General features: G+C 39.6%; 1 protein-coding gene across 1 annotated transcript in view; it reads left to right on the top strand.

Annotated features, from left to right (window-relative positions):
- LOC117457603 (SR-related and CTD-associated factor 4-like) overlaps positions 1–19,259 on the top strand; it is a 31,705-nt gene that overhangs the window by 326 nt on the left and 12,120 nt on the right. The window contains exons 2-16 of the mRNA XM_034097755.1: positions 1,202–1,285; positions 2,155–2,199; positions 2,326–2,487; positions 2,577–2,694; positions 2,841–2,974; positions 3,071–3,220; positions 3,302–3,375; positions 4,261–4,357; positions 4,618–4,701; positions 4,831–4,916; positions 7,137–7,324; positions 17,625–17,725; positions 17,840–17,953; positions 18,031–18,187; positions 18,291–18,385. Of these exons, the coding sequence (XP_033953646.1) occupies positions 1,202–1,285; positions 2,155–2,199; positions 2,326–2,487; positions 2,577–2,694; positions 2,841–2,974; positions 3,071–3,220; positions 3,302–3,375; positions 4,261–4,357; positions 4,618–4,701; positions 4,831–4,916; positions 7,137–7,324; positions 17,625–17,725; positions 17,840–17,953; positions 18,031–18,187; positions 18,291–18,385 (1,689 nt within the window). The remainder of the gene's footprint in view (positions 1–1,201; positions 1,286–2,154; positions 2,200–2,325; positions 2,488–2,576; positions 2,695–2,840; positions 2,975–3,070; positions 3,221–3,301; positions 3,376–4,260; positions 4,358–4,617; positions 4,702–4,830; positions 4,917–7,136; positions 7,325–17,624; positions 17,726–17,839; positions 17,954–18,030; positions 18,188–18,290; positions 18,386–19,259) is intronic.

Genomic DNA, 19,259 nt, shown 5'->3' with positions numbered 1-19,259 from the left:
AACCCTGGCTTATTTGTCAGATTACTAATCTTATAGAAACCTTAATTAACCTAAGCAACTGATTTGTTCAAAGTTGGTCGGTCAGTAGCGTCAAACATGGCTTGATTGGATTTGTTAGCTGCTAGCTTAAATCGAGTTCAACGCTAGTACGTTAATCTAGAAGGCCTATGATTGTAGTGTCTATTTTAATGTTAACGTGCGACGCCAATAAATTGTCAGGATGTATTTGTGGTTAGGAAAGAAGCTATATCGAGATGCAAATCAAATCAAGTTTTATTTATATAGCACATTTATAAACGATTTTTGGTCGAGCCAAAGTGCTGTACATATAATAAAAATAGCCTACAGTAGAGACACTTTAAAGCAAATACAACAGCACAGATTGTGAGCATATCAACTAATATCAATACGTGTTATACTATTGTTGCCACGCTAGGACTCTGCACTGTGGCCTTGTTGTGTTATTTGAATGTGTGTGTCGTTAGTTAGGTAGAGGGAGATACGGTCAGCTGTCATATTAACCTGACGGCTGCTTTAAAAACGTATTGTGATGATCCAGACACAAACCTATGTACAATTTAGAGTACAAACCGATGTGTTGTCAGACTGGTTTTAACAACTAACATTCATATCATATTTTTGACACATTCTTGAAGAAGATTAGGTATTTTTTATTTCAGAGCTACGGTAATGTTGAAAATGGGCTTAATCATTTGTATTGTATGTTAACAAGCAATAGCTAAACAATTCAGGATGTCTATGAGTTACTCTCACAAATATACGTCCTCTCTTTTTGATCACATTCTATTTAATATCATTATATATAATCTAAGTTGTTAAGTTTTCCCAACTGTAAAAACACAAATCGTGTTATTGTTCTGCATGCAAGACATATTGCTAAATACCAGTTTAGCAATCTGTTTTACTTTTATGTCAGGTATTCTGGATATGTAGGTTTATGAAAACAAAGATTGTCTTGGCACCTGGAAAAATCGTGTTTAAGCGATTTACTTTTTCAATTATATTCCGAGTTTGCTTTTGCAAAATGTTCTTTTATCAACTTGTCATATATAGTTGCAATTTACAGTAGTTTAGTGGTGTCTATGTTACCTGTAGCGTGACATTATCTTTTCCAATGTTTTTTAACACAATTTTGTATTTGAAATGAATACATGTTATTATTTTGTTTACATCCATTCAGCTGTTTTCCATGATTGACATGAAGCCTCCAATATCCCGTGCAAAGATGATGTCTGTAACAAAATCAGCCATCAAAGCCATCAAGGTAAAGTGAAATACTGTATAACTGTTGGAATCAACTTATGTTGTCACACATTTGCAGTTAATAACAGACAGATGAGAAGTTTCCTTGTTCGTGCTACATATTTGTATCTTTCCATTTTTCTCAAGGGTATTTGATAATAGTTGAAACAGTTTGAAAGCTTTCTTCTCCAAGGTATAATATTTGCATAAAGTAAAACAAAGATATTTGGAGAAGCCCTTACTTTCTTGCAATCCCGATTTTTGAATTGTCCCTTTTTGGGATGTGATGTTTCCAAAGACATCAATGAACCTAACTTTAGATTCAAGATTCAAGGCTTTATTGTCATGCACAGCAGCTACAGTGTAAATATGGCAATGAAAAACTTAAGTCCCAGCCGGCTCCTCCAACAATGCAACATGAATATATTTAGGACATAAAACAGATAAAACCAGTGTAAGTGAATGCAAATAAAATAGAAATAGTGCAAGAAGAGTCTATAGACGCATACATTTATATATAGATAAATAAATAGCAAGATGCAAACGGATTAATTCTTTATGGAGGCACTTTACAGAGCTCAGGAGTTTAATAGGCTTATGGCCTGTGGAATGACACTGTCTCTGAGTCGGGTGGTTATTGTCCTGATGCCGCCTGCCAGACAGCGGCAGACCGGTGAAATGTGATGTTTATTTGGTCAATTTAGGCAACACATTTGGTATCAATGTACATGATTTAATCACAATATGATTCTATTTAAAGAAGATCAAATATTATATTGAATTTTTGGCCAGCCCTTATTTTAACATTACAATTTTCATCCGTCTATTGTCATACTTTTTGAAGTAGTCTCTAATATACTGTGTCTGATGTTTTTTCTTCTCTTTTAATAGCTTTACAAACATGTTGTGCAGATTGTTGAAAAGTTCATCAAGAAGGTATGTATTACAGTGCCTCTTACTGTGAATTATATTGAACATTTAGAAAATCAAGTGCACTTTACACTTGCCATTTGTCATGAGACAAAATGAATGAAATGTTTTTTGTTTGTGTGTTTCCAATAGTGCAAGCCAGAATTAAAAGTCCCTGGCTTGTACGTGGTGGATTCCATTGTTCGACAGTCGCGTCATCAGTTTGGAGTTGAGAAGGATGTGTTTGGGCCCAGATTCTTGAAGAACTTCACAGATACCTTCCTAAACCTTTACCACTGCTCAGAAGATGATAAGGTACTCCATGGTTGTGCTCTGTATTTTATACAATAATATGTGAAATGGAAATTTGTCACATGTGTGATTGCTTTTTTTCTCTTCATCAGACCAAAATCCTTCGCGTACTGAACCTGTGGGAAAAGAATGGTGTGTTCGAGATGGACATCATTCAGCCTCTGATGGATATGTGCAATGAAACCATTGTTCCTGCCCCTACACTACAAGGTAGAGAAAAGCACATGATTATCTTTTTGGCAATTTGGAATGTTTATAAAAAATGTACTGAAGACAAGTGAAGTTGTAATCCACTGTTTGATGAACTGCATGCAATATCACGAAAATGTGTCAATCTTTTTCTTGGAACTTGACAGTTGCCGCTCACCCACAACCAGAGACACACCTTCCCGTCACTAGTGCCTCAGTTGTGTCTGCTGTGCCTCAGCTAACCTCTCCTGATGCCTTAGCTGCTGTGGCCCAGTTATTTCAGTCCCCCCATGGTCTAGAGGTAAGCATACATCAGTTTAAGTGCTCAGTCAGTTCTGCATAATGAGAAGTACAGCATTGTTTGAAATTTGAATGTCTTGTCTCCCCCTTCTTCCAGCTGCAGAGGATGCTTCAGAACTTCCAGCAGGCAGATAAGACCCGGGAAGCGTCCATCACAAACAGCTTACCAAACGCAGCACAGCCCATGCCAGTGGCCCAGCTCAACCCGTACAATGAACACACTGAAAATAGAAACTCTTTAGCTGAGGTAAAAGCATTGCTCAGTGTCACATCATAACGAACTGTTCTCTTTTACATGTACCTAACTGTAATGTACATTTTTCCTCAGAAACTCCTGGACAGATTTGACTATGACGATGAACCTGAGGATATGATCGCCAAAGAAGACAGTGCCCAGACGCAGTGAGTTTCTGGATTTATGCCTCCGGTGAAAATTGACTTTTCAATGTAGCAGGAAACATCTCTTGTCGAGAATTTTAACTTCATCAATTATGGATCTTTAAATTAGATTAATGAGTAGATATTATTCAAAGAACTTCTAACCCGACATTTGAATTATTTGTTTGTAAAACCATATCCACAAAGGCTGTGGAGCTGGAAACCCAAAATGAATGTTCACCTGAATAATGTTAATATTAACACCTATGCATGCAAATTAGTCGCTTTTCGGCGCCTCCCGCTTTTTTAACGCTGATTTGGGTGACTTGTGTAATTCGTGGAGAACCGAAGAGTTTTAATTTTTGACACACACACACACACACACACACACACACACACACACACACACACACACACACACACACACACACACAGATGGACAACTTCTCACTTCAAATTTTTTTTAAGAAATCTAGGCCGCAAAAGAATGAAACAAGCGAGTGCCTGTTTTTCATCACGTGATGTAGTGCTGACGGAGAGCACCGGAACCCCGCTCCAGCACTTCAAATATTGCAGTACGCATAAGGAGCCGTACACATGCCGCAGCTTTTGTGTGGCTCTGTCTTTAGTTGTAAGCCCAGTGGCGATCTGTTGTTATTAGCATCTGGTTAGCTAGCTATGCTAACAAATTTAAATTACGCTGTTTTTTTTTCTGCTTTGAATAGTTCTCTCTTTTTTCACCATACGTGTGTTTGCATCCCTGCCTATGCTTTTCTTACTTGTCAAAATATATGCCTTGAATAAAGCCTAGATTTATTATTGTTAAGGTGACATTTATTTGTTGTGCTTTACTGCTTTGTAGGTCTTTCATACCCAAACTCACAATTTGTATATATTTTGTCATGACAGAGGCATCCCTGGACTTGTGTTCAACCATTTTCCTGGCCAGATTCCCAACACAGATACTGTTCATCCACATATGACGGGACAGATCGGTGGTGTAGAGGTAACCAAGTACAAGTGCTTTTATATAATTACTCAACTCACTTTTCAATATAGCAAAGCTCGCAAACCAGCATGTGCCCACAATTATGATGCTTGTTAAACAATTTGTCCAATGTGGTGTCAGCCAAACGATAAGATAATGATGAGGTGAGAGAGTAATTGTGTAGAACTGCCTTAGCTTAGAGTTTACTGTATTCAATGATTCTGTGGTATCTGTTTTTTTTAACTATCTTTTGTGGCTGTCTCTTTGTCATCCCTCAGCATGGTGGAGGGTTGAGTCATGATGAACATCATATGACGATCGATGGATACCGTTCCATAAATGAGGGTTATTCACAAACAAGGGTAAATCTTCGCACCTTGTTTAGTTCAACCTGATGTAATGCTCTCCTTAGTGCCATTGTTGGCTCTCATTTGAATTGGAGACCCGTGGTGGTGTACACATTTAATTGGGATCTCATCATTGTCTTAAAGGGAAGTTCAAGAGAAGACTCATCTATGAGGCGGGAGGGCAGACACAGAGGCTATGGCAGGAGATCAAGATCCAGATCTGGCTCAAGGTAAGAGGCTGTGTTCATAGCAAATAATCAGTGTAATCATTGTTTATCTTTAGGGCTGTCCATCTTCACTGGACTCACTATTCAATTACTATTGTCCTGTCCACGATTCGATATCACGATGCATAACAATGCGTTGCATCCTCCATTTTCTATATTATGGCTTATTTTTCATCAATGAATACATGCATGATGAAACGCGTCATCTGCAGGAAACAGCGTCTGAGGGCATCTTAATATTCAATAAACTATGAATGTTTTATATCCATGTAACGGGAAGAAACTCAGCTAACTGATCTTTTTTTTTTTTTTTTTTTAAACTCACAAAGCTAGCGCTGAGCCTATAAATTAGCCACGAGCTAAAAATGCTAACGCCGTGTTGCACAGAAACTCACTCATAACACCCTTATTACTTATCGTAGCTGCACGTCCAACCCATCGATGATTGCCAGATGACACAGAATCGATGGGTACATACATCATCACTCCATGATAAGAACTCGCAAAGCTATTAACAAGAACAGACATCAAAACATGTGGCGGTAGGTAGCTAAAATCGGCAACATGGCTCACCTTGGTCGTTGTCTGGTCAAAAGTGGTCTTCAATGGCATTAAAACGATAAAAACGCTGCTGAAGTTAATCCATAGGTTAATCCAATGTCTCTGTGTCCCTTTTAAAATGATTTGTGATAATCCATAAGCAATAAACCTGCTTTTCCGTTTCCAGATGTCAGAGCGAGAGATAGGTTCACTCTGATGCAAACCTGCATGCGCAAAGCCCCCACCTTCTTTTTTTACCATGTGTGTGTATGGGGAAATTCCCCTTCGATTCTATTGGCTCTAACGGTCAAAAAGAGATGTCAATCACCAAAATCAACCAATGGGTTCCAGAAAAACGGTAAAAACGGCCATTTCCACCCAAATCACCTTAGAGGTGGAGTTATTTTTTGCTAAACCTCTCTAAAAAGGTCAAATGTCACTTGTTTTGCATCAATCTTGATACAGGGTACTTATTATATGTTGTACTTAGTCTACCTTACCATCATCCAAGCATATTTTTCACTACAAGTAAAAAAGAATTTGTGGACAGACACTATAATTTACAGTTTTTTACTATGTTCAATCTGAATTTTCTTTAAAAAAAAAACATCTATATTGATTCTGACTTTTCTACATCCAACTCACAGGTTTATCATTACTTTGAGAAAAAAGATTATTAATTTAACCCTTTTTAGAAGGGAAAATATGGTCATTTGTTCTGGGAATGTCATTTTCGAGCCTGAGACGTGAAAAACAGGCTCAGGGCTTAACAGGTTAAGTGAATAATAAAGTTTCTATCGGGTCACTATCAGCCTGTCACTCATTATTTTCAGGGAGGGGCGGGGTTTGGAAGAAATAGTGATCGCGGAAGCTTTCCTCGTGCCTCACACACTTTACACAAGTATTTATCAACTAAAAATAGCAATTCATACTCTGCAATCCAAGACTTGATTAAATCCACCAAAAACCTGACATGATGATAACGCGAGTAATAAATCCATGTGTGTGATGATTCACCGAGGGTCATTCTGCTGTTAGTTCTGGTCTGATTCAGAGCGGGTCATTCTGCTGTTGGTTCTGGACTGATTCAGAGCGGGTCCTTCTGCCTGTTTGTTCTGGACTGATTCAGAGCGGGTCATTCTTCCTGTTGGTTCTGGACTGGTGTTGCTTGTGTTGCTGAAGAAAGCTGCTCCGTGTTTGGTGTCGCTGTGCCGATGTCACGTTTGTTCCTTGATCTCTGCGTCACCGATCGCTTGGATATTCGTGTGACAAAAAAAAGAAATGTTATTGTCCAGCTGCGGCCGGAAAATCAAGAAGCAACGTTATTACACTGTAATCAATTATGTTCTGTCACTGCATCGATGCAGAATCGTCCGCATCGCAGAAACGATTAATTTCAACACCCCTATTTATCATGGCACATTTTACACCTGCTAAAAGCCTATTTCATAACTACTGTTTATGGGTTTTAAGACAATATTAGATCAACAGTTGCAATAGTCAATGCATTCTAAGTATTAGTTACACATCAGAAAGCATGTAGCGGTTATTGAAGGGCAACCCATTGTCCCATTACTCCGTCTTCATGTTGGACACTACTAAGTAAATGGTGAAAGGATTTCCTCCCAGGAATTTAATTCTATGTGAACAACATATTTCAGCAGTTTTTTGTGTGTGTTTCAGATCTCCCAAGAGAAGAAGATCAAGATCTTCATCCCGCTCAAGAAGGCCAAGGCACCGGCGCTCTACCTCTCGCTCCAAAGAACAGCACTTGAGATCTCGCTCTGGTTCTCAAGACAGGAATGAAAGAGAGAAGGACAGAGAGCGCAGACAGAAAGGCCTTCCCAGCATAAAGAGCCAGACACTCAGTGGTAAGTGCTAACAGAAATAAACCTGTCAATGTAATTTATGATATATATATATATATATATATTATAAAGTACACAAAACAGTGGTTTACTGAAACACCAATCGTTTCTACAATGCATTGCGATGCGGACGTGGACGATTCGGTATCGATGCAGTGACGGAAGATAATCGATTATAGCGTAGTAACGTTGCTTCCTGATTTTCCGGCCGCGGCTTTACGTTTTTTTTCTGTCACTTTAATATCAAATCGGTCGGTGGCGTAGAGATCAGGGAACAGATGTGACAGCGGCACAGCAACACCAAACACGGAGCAGTCTGCTTTATCCACCAACACAAGAACACCAGTCCAGAACCCACAGCAGAAGGACCCGCTCTGAATCACTCCGTGTCGCTGCGGCTCAGAGACACAGGGTTTTATGTTTTTCAAAAATAATCGCGTTACAATCAGGTCAGGTTTTTGGTGGATTTAATTAAGTCTTGGATTGCAGAGTATGAATTAGGGATCGACCGATATGGCTTTTTCAAGGCCGATACCGATACCGATTATTAGTAATCAAGGAGACCGATAACCGATATTTGGAACCGATATACATTTGCCGTAAAAAAAAAAATCTTGGTGTCAAAATGTAGAATAACACAAACTCCAACACAACTTCTTTGAAATGCATTTAAGCATAGCCTATATTATGTTTAATTAACTTTTAAACATCTTACAACTGGTTTCCTCTCTGAGCCCTTTTCTTTAGTGCAGTCATCTGCTATGAGTTAGAGAGAGACAAGAAGTGGGGCTGCAGGCTGACATGCTTAACTAACAATAATGCTTAATTTATTATATCTGTCTATCTAGTATAAAATCCCAATAAGCTGCTAACTGCAAAACACTAGTGCTAATGTTTTGCAAACTATTAAAAGTGAGGCTATTACAGTAGACCTAACGTTAGTCTAGTAGCCTCACTTCTAATATTTTGCTAAACATTTGCTAGATACATGTTGGCTAGCTAATGAGCTTCACATATCAACCTGAAAAACTGCGAGGCTCCACTCGCAGCCCCCCCTCCGCACCACAGTTACTCCGCTGTGAGACGCTGCACGCACCCCCAACTCTGACTGACTTCCCGCATCCCTGTGTAACTGGGAAACTGATAGAATTGGATCATAAGATCGTGGTGTTTTTGCAACTTCAGCATAGGGGATAGGGATGTTTATTGAACTTCGGTTTAACACATGTATGGCTCTGCCGCTCAGCGCTGCTGCTTGCTTCAGTCTGTGTCTGCGTTCTTTCGCACCTGCCTGTAATCTGAGAAGGTCCCGCCTCTCTGGCTGGCTCCCGCCCGGAAAATCAGATAGCGCTGTGGGCGGGACATTGCTCGTGTACACAGAGTGGTGACTGCAGCCAGAGAAACGGCCGCATCAGAGCCAACGTTTTATCGGCAATTTGATAAAAAAAAAGGCCGATACCGATAATCGGTCAAATGCGGAATATCGGCCCCGATAATCGGCCAAGCCGATAATCGGTCGACCCCTAGTATGAATGTCCTCTAGCAATTTTCAGACGATATATACGTGTGTGTGAAGGCACGAGGAAAAAAGCTTCCGCGATCACGTCTCCTCTCCGTTCCTCCAAACCCCGCCCCCTCCCTGAAAATAATGAGTGACAGGCTGATAGTGACCCGATAGAAACTTTATTATTCACTTAATCACTGAGATATAATGAAGCTAACGTAATCTCATACATTCATGGGATTTATGCAACAGTAAGACAGAGAATGTAAGTGTGTTTGTATATGCTATTGTAAATACTCCTGTTGTCTGCTGTGTTCAGACTCAAGTCCTGTGTGTGATGCCACATTCAGGACATTCAGTGTCCTTTCTTTAACAGAAGGCCGTTGCTAGAAGCTGCAGCTAGACTGCAGAAGCATTATTTTTTTGTTTTTGAGGATGGAACAACTTCACACACGGAGGCTAGACCTATACAATTCATTTATTTTGGTTTATAAATGAATGTCAAGACATTTATGTTATTGATTTCTGAAGCACTTTCTAAATAATAAAAAGAGAGTTCATATGTATTTACTGCATGTATGCATTGATGAAAAATAAGCCATGTGCAGTAATATAGAAAATTGAGGATGCAATTCGTGATATTGAATCGAATCGTTGACAGGATAATCGTAATCGAATCGTGAGACCAGTGAAGATGCACAGCCCTACTTGCAATAGCAAAGCTCATTGAGTCAATGAGTCGCAGACTTCAAGGAAAACTTTATTTCACGTCATTCTGATATTTAGTTTTAACTTTTCTTTAAAAAAATTATGTTGAAGCATAGCACAGACATGTACAGTACAACTGCCAGCGCCTGTTATCTTGCACACTCTGGAGTTGTTTACTTGTCAGAATCCTTTTTGTATTTAGATAAGAAGGGGAAAATATGTTTAGGTGTATAAAGTCAACACTATGTGTCAAATAAACATTGTGTACATCATTTCAAAGCTGTAAATTGAAGATTATTTGCGATGCAGCTGTTCACCAATCAGAAATAGGAATTTGCGTATCGATTAAACTAAATTGTCAAGTAGTTTATCAGGTGTTGGAACATTGCGATACAAGTAGGGCTGAACGATATATCGTGTCATGGCGATAACCGCGATATGCGCATGCGCGATATTCACATGGGACGTGCAGGGACGTGCGATTTTATTAATTTCTTTTATTAATATTAGGGCTGTCAAACGATTACAATTTTTAATCAGATTAATCACAGCTTAAAAATTAATTAATCATGATTAATCACCATTCGAACTATGTCCAAAATATGCCATTTCTTTATGTATATTGGTGTGGGAATGGAAAGATAAATGAAAGAAGACGGATATATCCATTTAACATACAGTATCTATGTTTATTATAACATTTTTCTGCATGTCAAAATGAAAGAGAGCCCACACACCTATCAATCATCAAACCGTGGGGTCTTAATTCATTACGTGTTGATTTCTATCAACCGGGGAGTAATTCAGGAAAATCGACAGGGGGGGGGTGGCTAGTGGAGTACTTCGTGACCACAGAGTGTGAACGTTGTGATCAAGCTGTTTTAGCGCAGTTCTCCAGTGAAGGGGGGTAGTCTCCCTCCGCAGCCGGTTGGCGTAGTTTTGGCACAATTCCGTTGTACAGACCGACGTTAACAGCAGCCTGTCTGTGCACACGGAGACCGACTCTGTCGTCCGGTGATCTAACCGCCTTCTGGTAAAGCTTCACAAGTACGTCGGTACGCAAATGCGCTTTGTAACACAAGTGACGGTACGCATTTCAGATTACGCACATAACCTGCGTACCAGTTATGTGCACCTGTACTACAGCAAAAGTATTCCCAGTCGGGACTTCCTGCAACAATACCACGCCGTTATCTTGATTCTGATTGACCAGAAGACATTATCAAAGATGTTCTATTGAGAAGACGATCACTACGTGACAAAAGTTTTCAAAGCCGTTTCTGGTCTTCGGTATTTCCAGACAAGTGGCTTCTGAAATCAATCTTACTAACTGCTGTCTGTGCAATTTACTGCGAGTTGGCAGACTTTATTTTGCTTACTTTAACATCATTTTTCATGGTGGGGCTAAGCCATTTCTTGGTATGGGTGTAGCCTACCCCAGCCATACCCTGGCGCTGCCACTGGTGGGATGTATGGGGCGGGCCATTCTGCACATGCGTTAAATGCGTTAAATATTTTAACGCAATTAATTCAAAAAATTAATTACCGCCGTTAACGCGATAATTTTGACAGCATTAATTAATACACATATTTATTTTAGGAGGTGCGATATTAAGTAGGTCAATTAACTCAAACACGTCATGTTACATTTATTTTGCTGCTTGCTACAAAAGGAACACTTGCGCGGCTCTCATGTCAGGGGTGCTTGAGTGAGCACCCCTGTCATTCACAATCATTCAGTGATTCAGTGATAGTTTGCAGACCATCAAAACACCGGTAAAAAATGAGCGAGGAACAGGAGGACAATACCGGCGAGAATGAAGATTTACTTCCAAAAAGAAAAGCAACATCTGCCATCTGGAACTATTTTGGATACAAAAAGGTTCTTCTCTTCTTCATTCACAGATGAACCCCCTTATTTGAGGATAAGCAACATGCATTATCATGACATGTTAGATCATGACTTAAGGTATGATGAGTCAACCAGTTAAGATCCAGACGTCCGTGACTAAAATCCTTCATCCGGTTAAATATAGTTTTAAAAAAAAAAACGCTATATATATATATATCGCAGGGGGAAAAAAAATATATCGCAATATCAGTTTTTTTTCAATATCGTGCATCCAAGTGTACATTGGCCATTTCAATGCTTCATTATGTGTGATAAATTGTTGCAGGAGTCTTTAGAATTGACACAAATGGTCAGATATTCCTGCAAAATTTGATCTTTGCGCTAATTTCATATTAAAGTTTTGGCTATTTATAAAAGTTGCATTTGGTTATTGGCTGGCAAGCACTTAATAAAGCCACGCATTCCCTGCATTACCCATGTCTTTAGTTTGTGGATCTGTAGTTCTATGAGGCTGTTAAAAACTGCATGGTTTTTTCCCCAAAATGCATGAGATCTTTCATTCGGATATCTTGAGATTAGAGGTCAACGGCAGAGTTCCCGTTAGCCGATCAAAATGTCCGTTAAAGTTGAAATCTTCCGGACAAAATGAGAAAAGTGCCGGTCAAAGGTCTTCTTTGTTATTTATTGAGCTTTAAAACAAATGTATAGGATTCGATATTAAACAAACTAATTATAGTGGATTAACTACATTATTCAAAAGTGTACAGTAACTTATAATAACACAGGAATAATAAATGGAGCGCTCTCTCCTTCTCCTGACAGCCCGTCAGTATCATGCAGCTCGCGGATCCAGTAATGAGTGACCCGACGGTAAAAATAAACATATCTATAACTAGTTTAGGTAGTTTGAGAGGTAATTACAATACCTAAGTGTGATATTCTAACCTGAAGTGTGTTTGTTTTGCTCCGCTCACAGCTGCAGGTGATTATGCAGAGCTGCGTGTCAACTCGTCAGCAGCAGCTGATCTCTCTCCCATCAGATTAGACTTCACTCGCGTTTATGTCCATATCGATCAGATCCAGCTAGTTCTAGCTAATGATATGACTACCTGATTATTAAAAGACACCTAAACAATAAGCGTCGCTATGCAACCGGATGAGGCCGCAAAGTATAGCGCAGCATTATGCATTTGTTTACATGCCCACCGGAACCCCGAGGCATTACCAACAGATCAACGTACAATCAACCCATACAGGACATCACTTTCTCCACATTAAATGTTAGACATTAGAATTTACTATTCTTCTGTCACATACTCTTTTGTCTGTCACATACTATTCTTGTCTGTCACATAAGTGCCGCAACTGATGCGGTATTTTGCTAAGGGAAAATGATTTTGACCGGAGAGATTTAGATTTGCCGGTCTTCAGCATATTTTACCCGTCATAGTCCGGTAATTACCGGCTAACGGGAACTCTGGTCAAAGGACCCCAGTGGATTTGGCCATGTCACCTTTACCACTTTTGACAAAATGTAGCCTCACTCCTGAGCGTTATTTAACCTCTTCCCCAACAAGCTAACAAGACATGGTTGAACCTTCGAAAGACAAAGTCGAATCGTCCAAAAATCTGCTCCTATCGTCTTTTCCTATCCACTATCCCTTGACCTCGGTGTGAAACGTTAAGGGATAGTGGATAGGAGAATTCAAAAGGACTTTAGGAGAAGAGACTGCGGTGCTTTGAGAATACGACTGCACTTACACTGTCCGACGTATTTATGATGCGCAAGTGGACGTCATAAATGTGCGTCTGCTGTGGGGAAACTACCGTTTTCTATACAGCGGACTAAATGGATGTTTAATAAGAACGGTGGACCACTGTAAACGCATCTAGAGACTGCACCGCGTTCAGTGAAACATATTCTTCATGACCGAGGTTGGAATTGAAATAAAAACGTAAAGTGAAACTTATTGTTGTCCGGTCCACACGTATTTAATTTAATTTAATTTCAAACCTTTATTTATACAGATAAATCGCATTGAGATCATTGATCTCTTTTTCAAGGGAGACCTGCTCAAGTAGTTCCACATGAAACATAAAAAAATAAACGGAACAACAAAAGGACATCATACAGCATCATTTACATAATTATCCACATAAACAGGTACCAATAGCTTCCGATTGAGTAGCATCCAACCGAGCTTTAAAAACATTTAGTGGCACCAGATTGTTCAGTTTCCATTTAATTTGCAGACTATTCCAAGACAGAGGAGCTGCACATCTAAAAGCTGTCTTCCCTAAGACAGTCCTAGCAGTTGGCACATTTAATAAAACCACAGCATTCGATCTCAGGCAGTAGCCACTTACACATTTCCGTGAGATCAGGGAGCAGATATAAGATGGAAGTTTCCCCAACATGGCTTTGTATATAAAAATATACCAGTGACTGAGCCTCCATACAGTTAGTGAAAGCAAACCAGCCCTTGCATACAGGGTACAGTGATGGGTTAATGCTTTACAGTTTGTCACAAATCTCAGTGCACTGTGATACGCAGCATCTAACTTGACCAGGCAATGGGCAGGTGCATTCATATACCTCAAATCACCATAGTCCAGCACAGGTAAAAAGGTCACAGTGACTAGCCTTTTCCTGGCCTCAAGCGAGAAACAGGACTTGTTCCTGTAGAAGAAACCTAGCCTAACCCTCAGCTTTTTAAGCAGGTTATTGACATGAAGTTTAAAAGTGAGACAATCATCAAGCCAGATACCAAGGTATTTGTAACAGGTAACCACTTCAAGTTTTATTCCTTGCGTAGTTACAATATCTAAAACAGGCTCTGGTGTCTTTTTAGCTTTAGAAAAGAGCATTACCTTGGTTTTCTCAACATTTAAAAGAAGCTTTAGTTCAGAGAGCGGAGTCTGAATAATGTTAAAAACAGCCTGTAATTTAATGGAGGGACCTGCACAGTACATCACGGTATCGCCCGCATAAAAATGTAAAGTAGCTTCATCCACATTTTCACCTAAACTGTTGATGTAGATGGAGAATATAAGTGGACCTAAAACAGAACCTTGAGGAACACCATTAGCAATGTTTAACCACTCAGAAGACAGCCCATCAAAGTGAACACATTGGGACCTTTCAGAGAGGTAGTTTACAAACCACCCCACTGCATGGCTGGACATGCCTATACTGGCTAGCCTCTGCTTTAAAATGTGATGATTGACGGTGTCAAACGCTTTTGAAAGGTCAATAAATAGAGCTGCACAACTCTGCTTATTATCTAAAATACTCGCCACATCATTCACCACTTTCATTGTGGCAGTGATGGTGCTGTGTTGCTTTCTGAAGCCTGACTGATGTTTAGACAGGATGTCATTTGTACATAAAAACACCTTTACCTGTTCACTCACTAAGCGTTCAAGAACCTTAGCCAGAACTGACAACTTGAGATTGGCCTATAGTTATTTAATAAGGTGGCCTCCCCACCTTTTAGCAAAGGCAGGACATACGCTGACTTCCACAATTTTGGAATTGTGTTAGTGCTGAGGGAGAGGTTAAAAAGAGTAGTGAGAGGTGGAGCAATGAAATCTGCAGCTATCTTTAAAAAGAAGGGTTCTACGTTGTCCGGGCTAGCCGGTTTCTTAGGATCTAACTTGGTTAAAGCTTCACGAACAACATCAACAGTAAAAGGGGTAAAACTAAAAGGGTTTTCCAACACACGTTTTTCAGAGTCACATACTGTAGTGTTCACAGAAGCAGAGTTAGTGACAGAATCAAATAGAGAACCACAGGACACAAAATGCTCATTAAAGCAATTGAGCATAGTAGCCCTGTCCGATATAGTGCCAGATGCTGTGGTAATGCACGGAGGTAGCTCATTACGGATATCGCCGGTGGATAACGATTTAATGGCTTTCCAACATTTTCCAGGATTATTTAGATTCTTTGTGGTTACTGACAGATAGTACTTTTAGCACTTTTGATTTGCGATGTGAAGCTATTCCTTAGCTGCCTAAAACGTAGCCATTCTACCTCTGAGCCTGATTTCCTAGCCTTTGCCCAGGCCTTGTTTCTCTCATGAAGGAGACTGTACAGATTGGCAGAAAACCAAGGATTGTCTCGTCCCTTCACTCTAAATTTACGCAGGGGTGCATGTCTATCAATGATCTCCATAAAAATAAGACCATGCGGTTTCTACATCAGTATTAATCCACATGAATCCCAATATGTGTGATTGTGTTAAAAGATTTTTAAATAAATACATGTATTATAAATGGTTAGTCCTTAACATCTATCACTGTGTATAACACCATTCAATGGTTTGAGAAACCCCACACAGCTCAGTAAACACTGAGAGACTTTATTTGATAATTTCAGTGAAAGAGTAACGTTCATATTTCTCCTTTTTGATTATTATAGTGTTGTACGTTCAAAACAAAGCTCTTTGGCAACTTACCACATACATTTTTAAATAGCTTAATAAGTACTGTAACTTTCATGATATAATTTCTCTGTCATGATCCGTTGTTTCTGTGTACGGCCGAATGTTGTGTCACGGTAAATGTTGCGGCTGCAGGACAACATGTTCTCCTTTTTCTTTCGTAAAGGAAGGTTCCTAAACTAAAGGAGGTTATAAAGGAAGTTTAAAAGCTCCTTTCCTATCATCTAGAGTAGTGTTCACCAACCTTTTTAAGCCCAAGATCACCGACCTCGGCCTAGGTGAAAGGCGAGATCTACCTATTGCAGAATTGAGTGAAAAAGACGGCCCAGACAGTGCTTCCAATTTGAGGCTTTTTATATAGGCCAATTGCATCTGAATTACTGTTACAATGAAGGCTCCATAATCAGCTCACAGCATAAAGGCAGGGGTAAAGTGCTATTTTTTTTACGAGTGAGGAGCGGACCTCACCTCCTCTAGGGGGGTCCGGGGGGGATGCTCCCCCGGGAATTTTTTTTAATATTGAAGTTGAAAGCATCAATCTGGTGCACTTTGAGAGCAACATGAAGAAATCTATGGATACCTCTCTCAGCACCCATATGAAACAGAACTGTAAACAGATTTTCTTTTTCTTTATGGATATTTTACAAATCACTCCCCTTTTAAACTGTATTCTTGTTTTACTGCCATATAGTATTTCATACCTGTTTTTCATTTATTCTCTTATTGTTTGTATAACTATAATGATCATATGAAGGTGTGCCTCGGAAATAATCTTTTGAATAATTTGTGACACCTGAGCCCCTCAGTCTGACAGGGGAGGACTCTCCTCCAGCTTGTTGTGGAAACAGCTCCTTATGTCCGTTAGTGCAGCTAGCTAACCAGATGCTAACATCACGGTCCCCGCTAGCACCGGTCCCTCTCTCTCTCTCTCTCTCTCTCTCTCTCTCTCTCTCTCTCTCTCTCTCTCTCTCTCTCTCTCTCTCTCTCTCTCTCTCTCTCTCTCTCTCTCTCTCTCTCTCTCTATCACACTAAATGCGCTATTGCCACACACACACAGAGCCGAGCTTGAATGACACAAGCACACGTGTATTTCCATGCAACTGTCTGATTGGTCTGGTGACTTGCCTCTGTTGCATTCATTGAACACGGGAAATTGCAGACCTGCCGTCCTCTCTTGTGTCATGATGAGGTTCACGTAAAGCACGGTTAATATATTATATTATTGAGGTGTCTCAAATATACGTCAATCAAGTGCCACCTGCTAACGGGGTGGTGGATGATAGGTTTACATCTAAAAACGTATTTTTCAAACATTATTATTTTTATTTTTATTTATTTTGTTACTTTTTTTTTTAACGGTCCGCGATCTACCAGCACCACACTCGCGATCGACTGGTTGGTGACCACTGATCTAGAGAATTCAAAAATCTCTTCTCATGGCTGCCACTGAGGTGCTTCCGGGTAATTTCACTCCATTAGGAAGGATCCTAAGATAAAATGACAATACGACCGCAACCAAAATGTCAGCAGGGCCCAAGTTTCGTTTAAAATACCTAGATTTCCATGACAACCAACATTTGCCTATAATTTCATTCATTCGGGTTGCCTAGGGCATCTGAGTAATAACCACTAAATCGTTTAAATTTAAATTCGAAGTCAACCATCTCGATGACAACATATGCTAGTCAAATGTAAACGTTTTGAGCATTCAAATTTGAATAGATGGTAGAGTTAAACTCAAATTAAGTCTCTTCCTTGTTCCAAGCCGTCGCAAATACAATCTTTTGTCTTCAGTTTGCAGCACTACACTTTGGGTGGGACAGCTGGATAAGAAAACTCAGCAGCCCGATGTGATGTCCCTTTTGGAAGAGTTTGGCCAGATCGACTCCATCAATGTAAGTCTGAACAAATACACATTTATATTATATATATATATATATTATATATAATCCTTTGTGTTCTTGAGATAAAGTTATCAAGTTATCACAATTGACTTTCTTTATTTCCAGATGATTCCTCCAAGGGGTTGTGCCTATATTGCTATGGTTCACAGACAAGATGCCAATACAGCATTGACCAAACTCAGCAGGGGCTCATACAAAGTCAATCAGAAACCTGTAAAGGTACATAAACATTTATTTAATTATTTCCATTGTTATATTTGTTCTAGTGGTGATCTTTAACTTTCATTCTTGCTTAGATTGCTTGGGCTTTGAACAAAGGTATTAAATCAGCACACAAAAAGTTCTGGGATGTTGAACATGGAGTTACCTACATCCCATGGAATAAAGTCAAAGTTGACGAGTTGGAGACCTATCGGGAAGGAGGGATGCTGGACGTGGAGACACTAAATACAGGTAAACACTTACCCATACCTTAAGCATGGCCAATATTTACCTGCTGTTGGCTATTGGACCTTTTTTTTCTCTAACGTTATCATGTATGTTCCATTGTGCACAGAGTGGAATTATGGCAAGGACATCAATAACAAGGCAGCTGTAAATGGAGACTTGGAGAGTGTCCCAGCAGATGGAACCGTCACTGCTCACATTCAGGTAATGTTAATAGTCTTTAAACATTCTTTCTGATCTAAATCTGCTCATTTGTTCTGGTATATTGGCCTTGGTATTGGATGCTTACTTCACAAGAGTTCTTGTGGAGGCTGTAAGGAAAATACATTATTGTTGCATATAAGTAGTGGAGCTTATCTGAACCACCCACTTATCTTTTTCAAAACCAAGTCACTGCAGACGTGCTAACCACTTTTAAATAAAATAGGAAATAGTAAGATGGATCCATAAAGGAAAATGTTAAAAATACATCATCAGGAAGACATTCTCTGCCAATCAAGGTTTACACATGGCAGCTGTCTAAGGCTTCAAAAAACGTTCAATAGGACTTGTATCGTCGACCAGGGGAAAAACCCATTCCTACAATATTTGTAGTTCAGTGAAAGCACAGTTGGGTCATACATTACCATCTGAACATTACTGATGCCTTCGCTATTTTAATGTTGAAAGTAAAGGGCATTTCATGCAGATATGCTCGCTATTTTAAGCAAAATACAGATACAAAAAATTGATGATTTTTAGTTTCAGACGTTTGCCATACATCTGTAGAATTAACTCAGTATTGATGCTTTCACCCACTGGCTTATTTAGCAAAGTTGTTTGAAAACTGACTTCCATCTGGTGTTGAGTAGGGAGCTTGACCCTTGTCATATTAAGGTATCTCAAAATGGCTGTAAACAGTCAAATGTTACAACTAGGGCTGTCAAGTTAACACGTTAGCCCAAAAAAAAAATTAACGCCACTAATTATTTTAACGCGATTAGCGCATGTGTATTTTTTGTCCTCGGCCGCCCCGTAGTTTCAGAGCGCATCAAGTTTAAAATACCATCTACAAGCTGATGCTGACAGCCCCGCTCCT

This window comes from Pseudochaenichthys georgianus, chromosome 13 (genome assembly GCF_902827115.2).
Source record: "Pseudochaenichthys georgianus chromosome 13, fPseGeo1.2, whole genome shotgun sequence".
NCBI classification, from domain to species: domain Eukaryota; kingdom Metazoa; phylum Chordata; class Actinopteri; order Perciformes; family Channichthyidae; genus Pseudochaenichthys; species Pseudochaenichthys georgianus.
The sequence above is the reverse complement of the archived record's forward strand: the minus strand, read 5'-3'. Positions and strand labels throughout refer to the sequence as shown.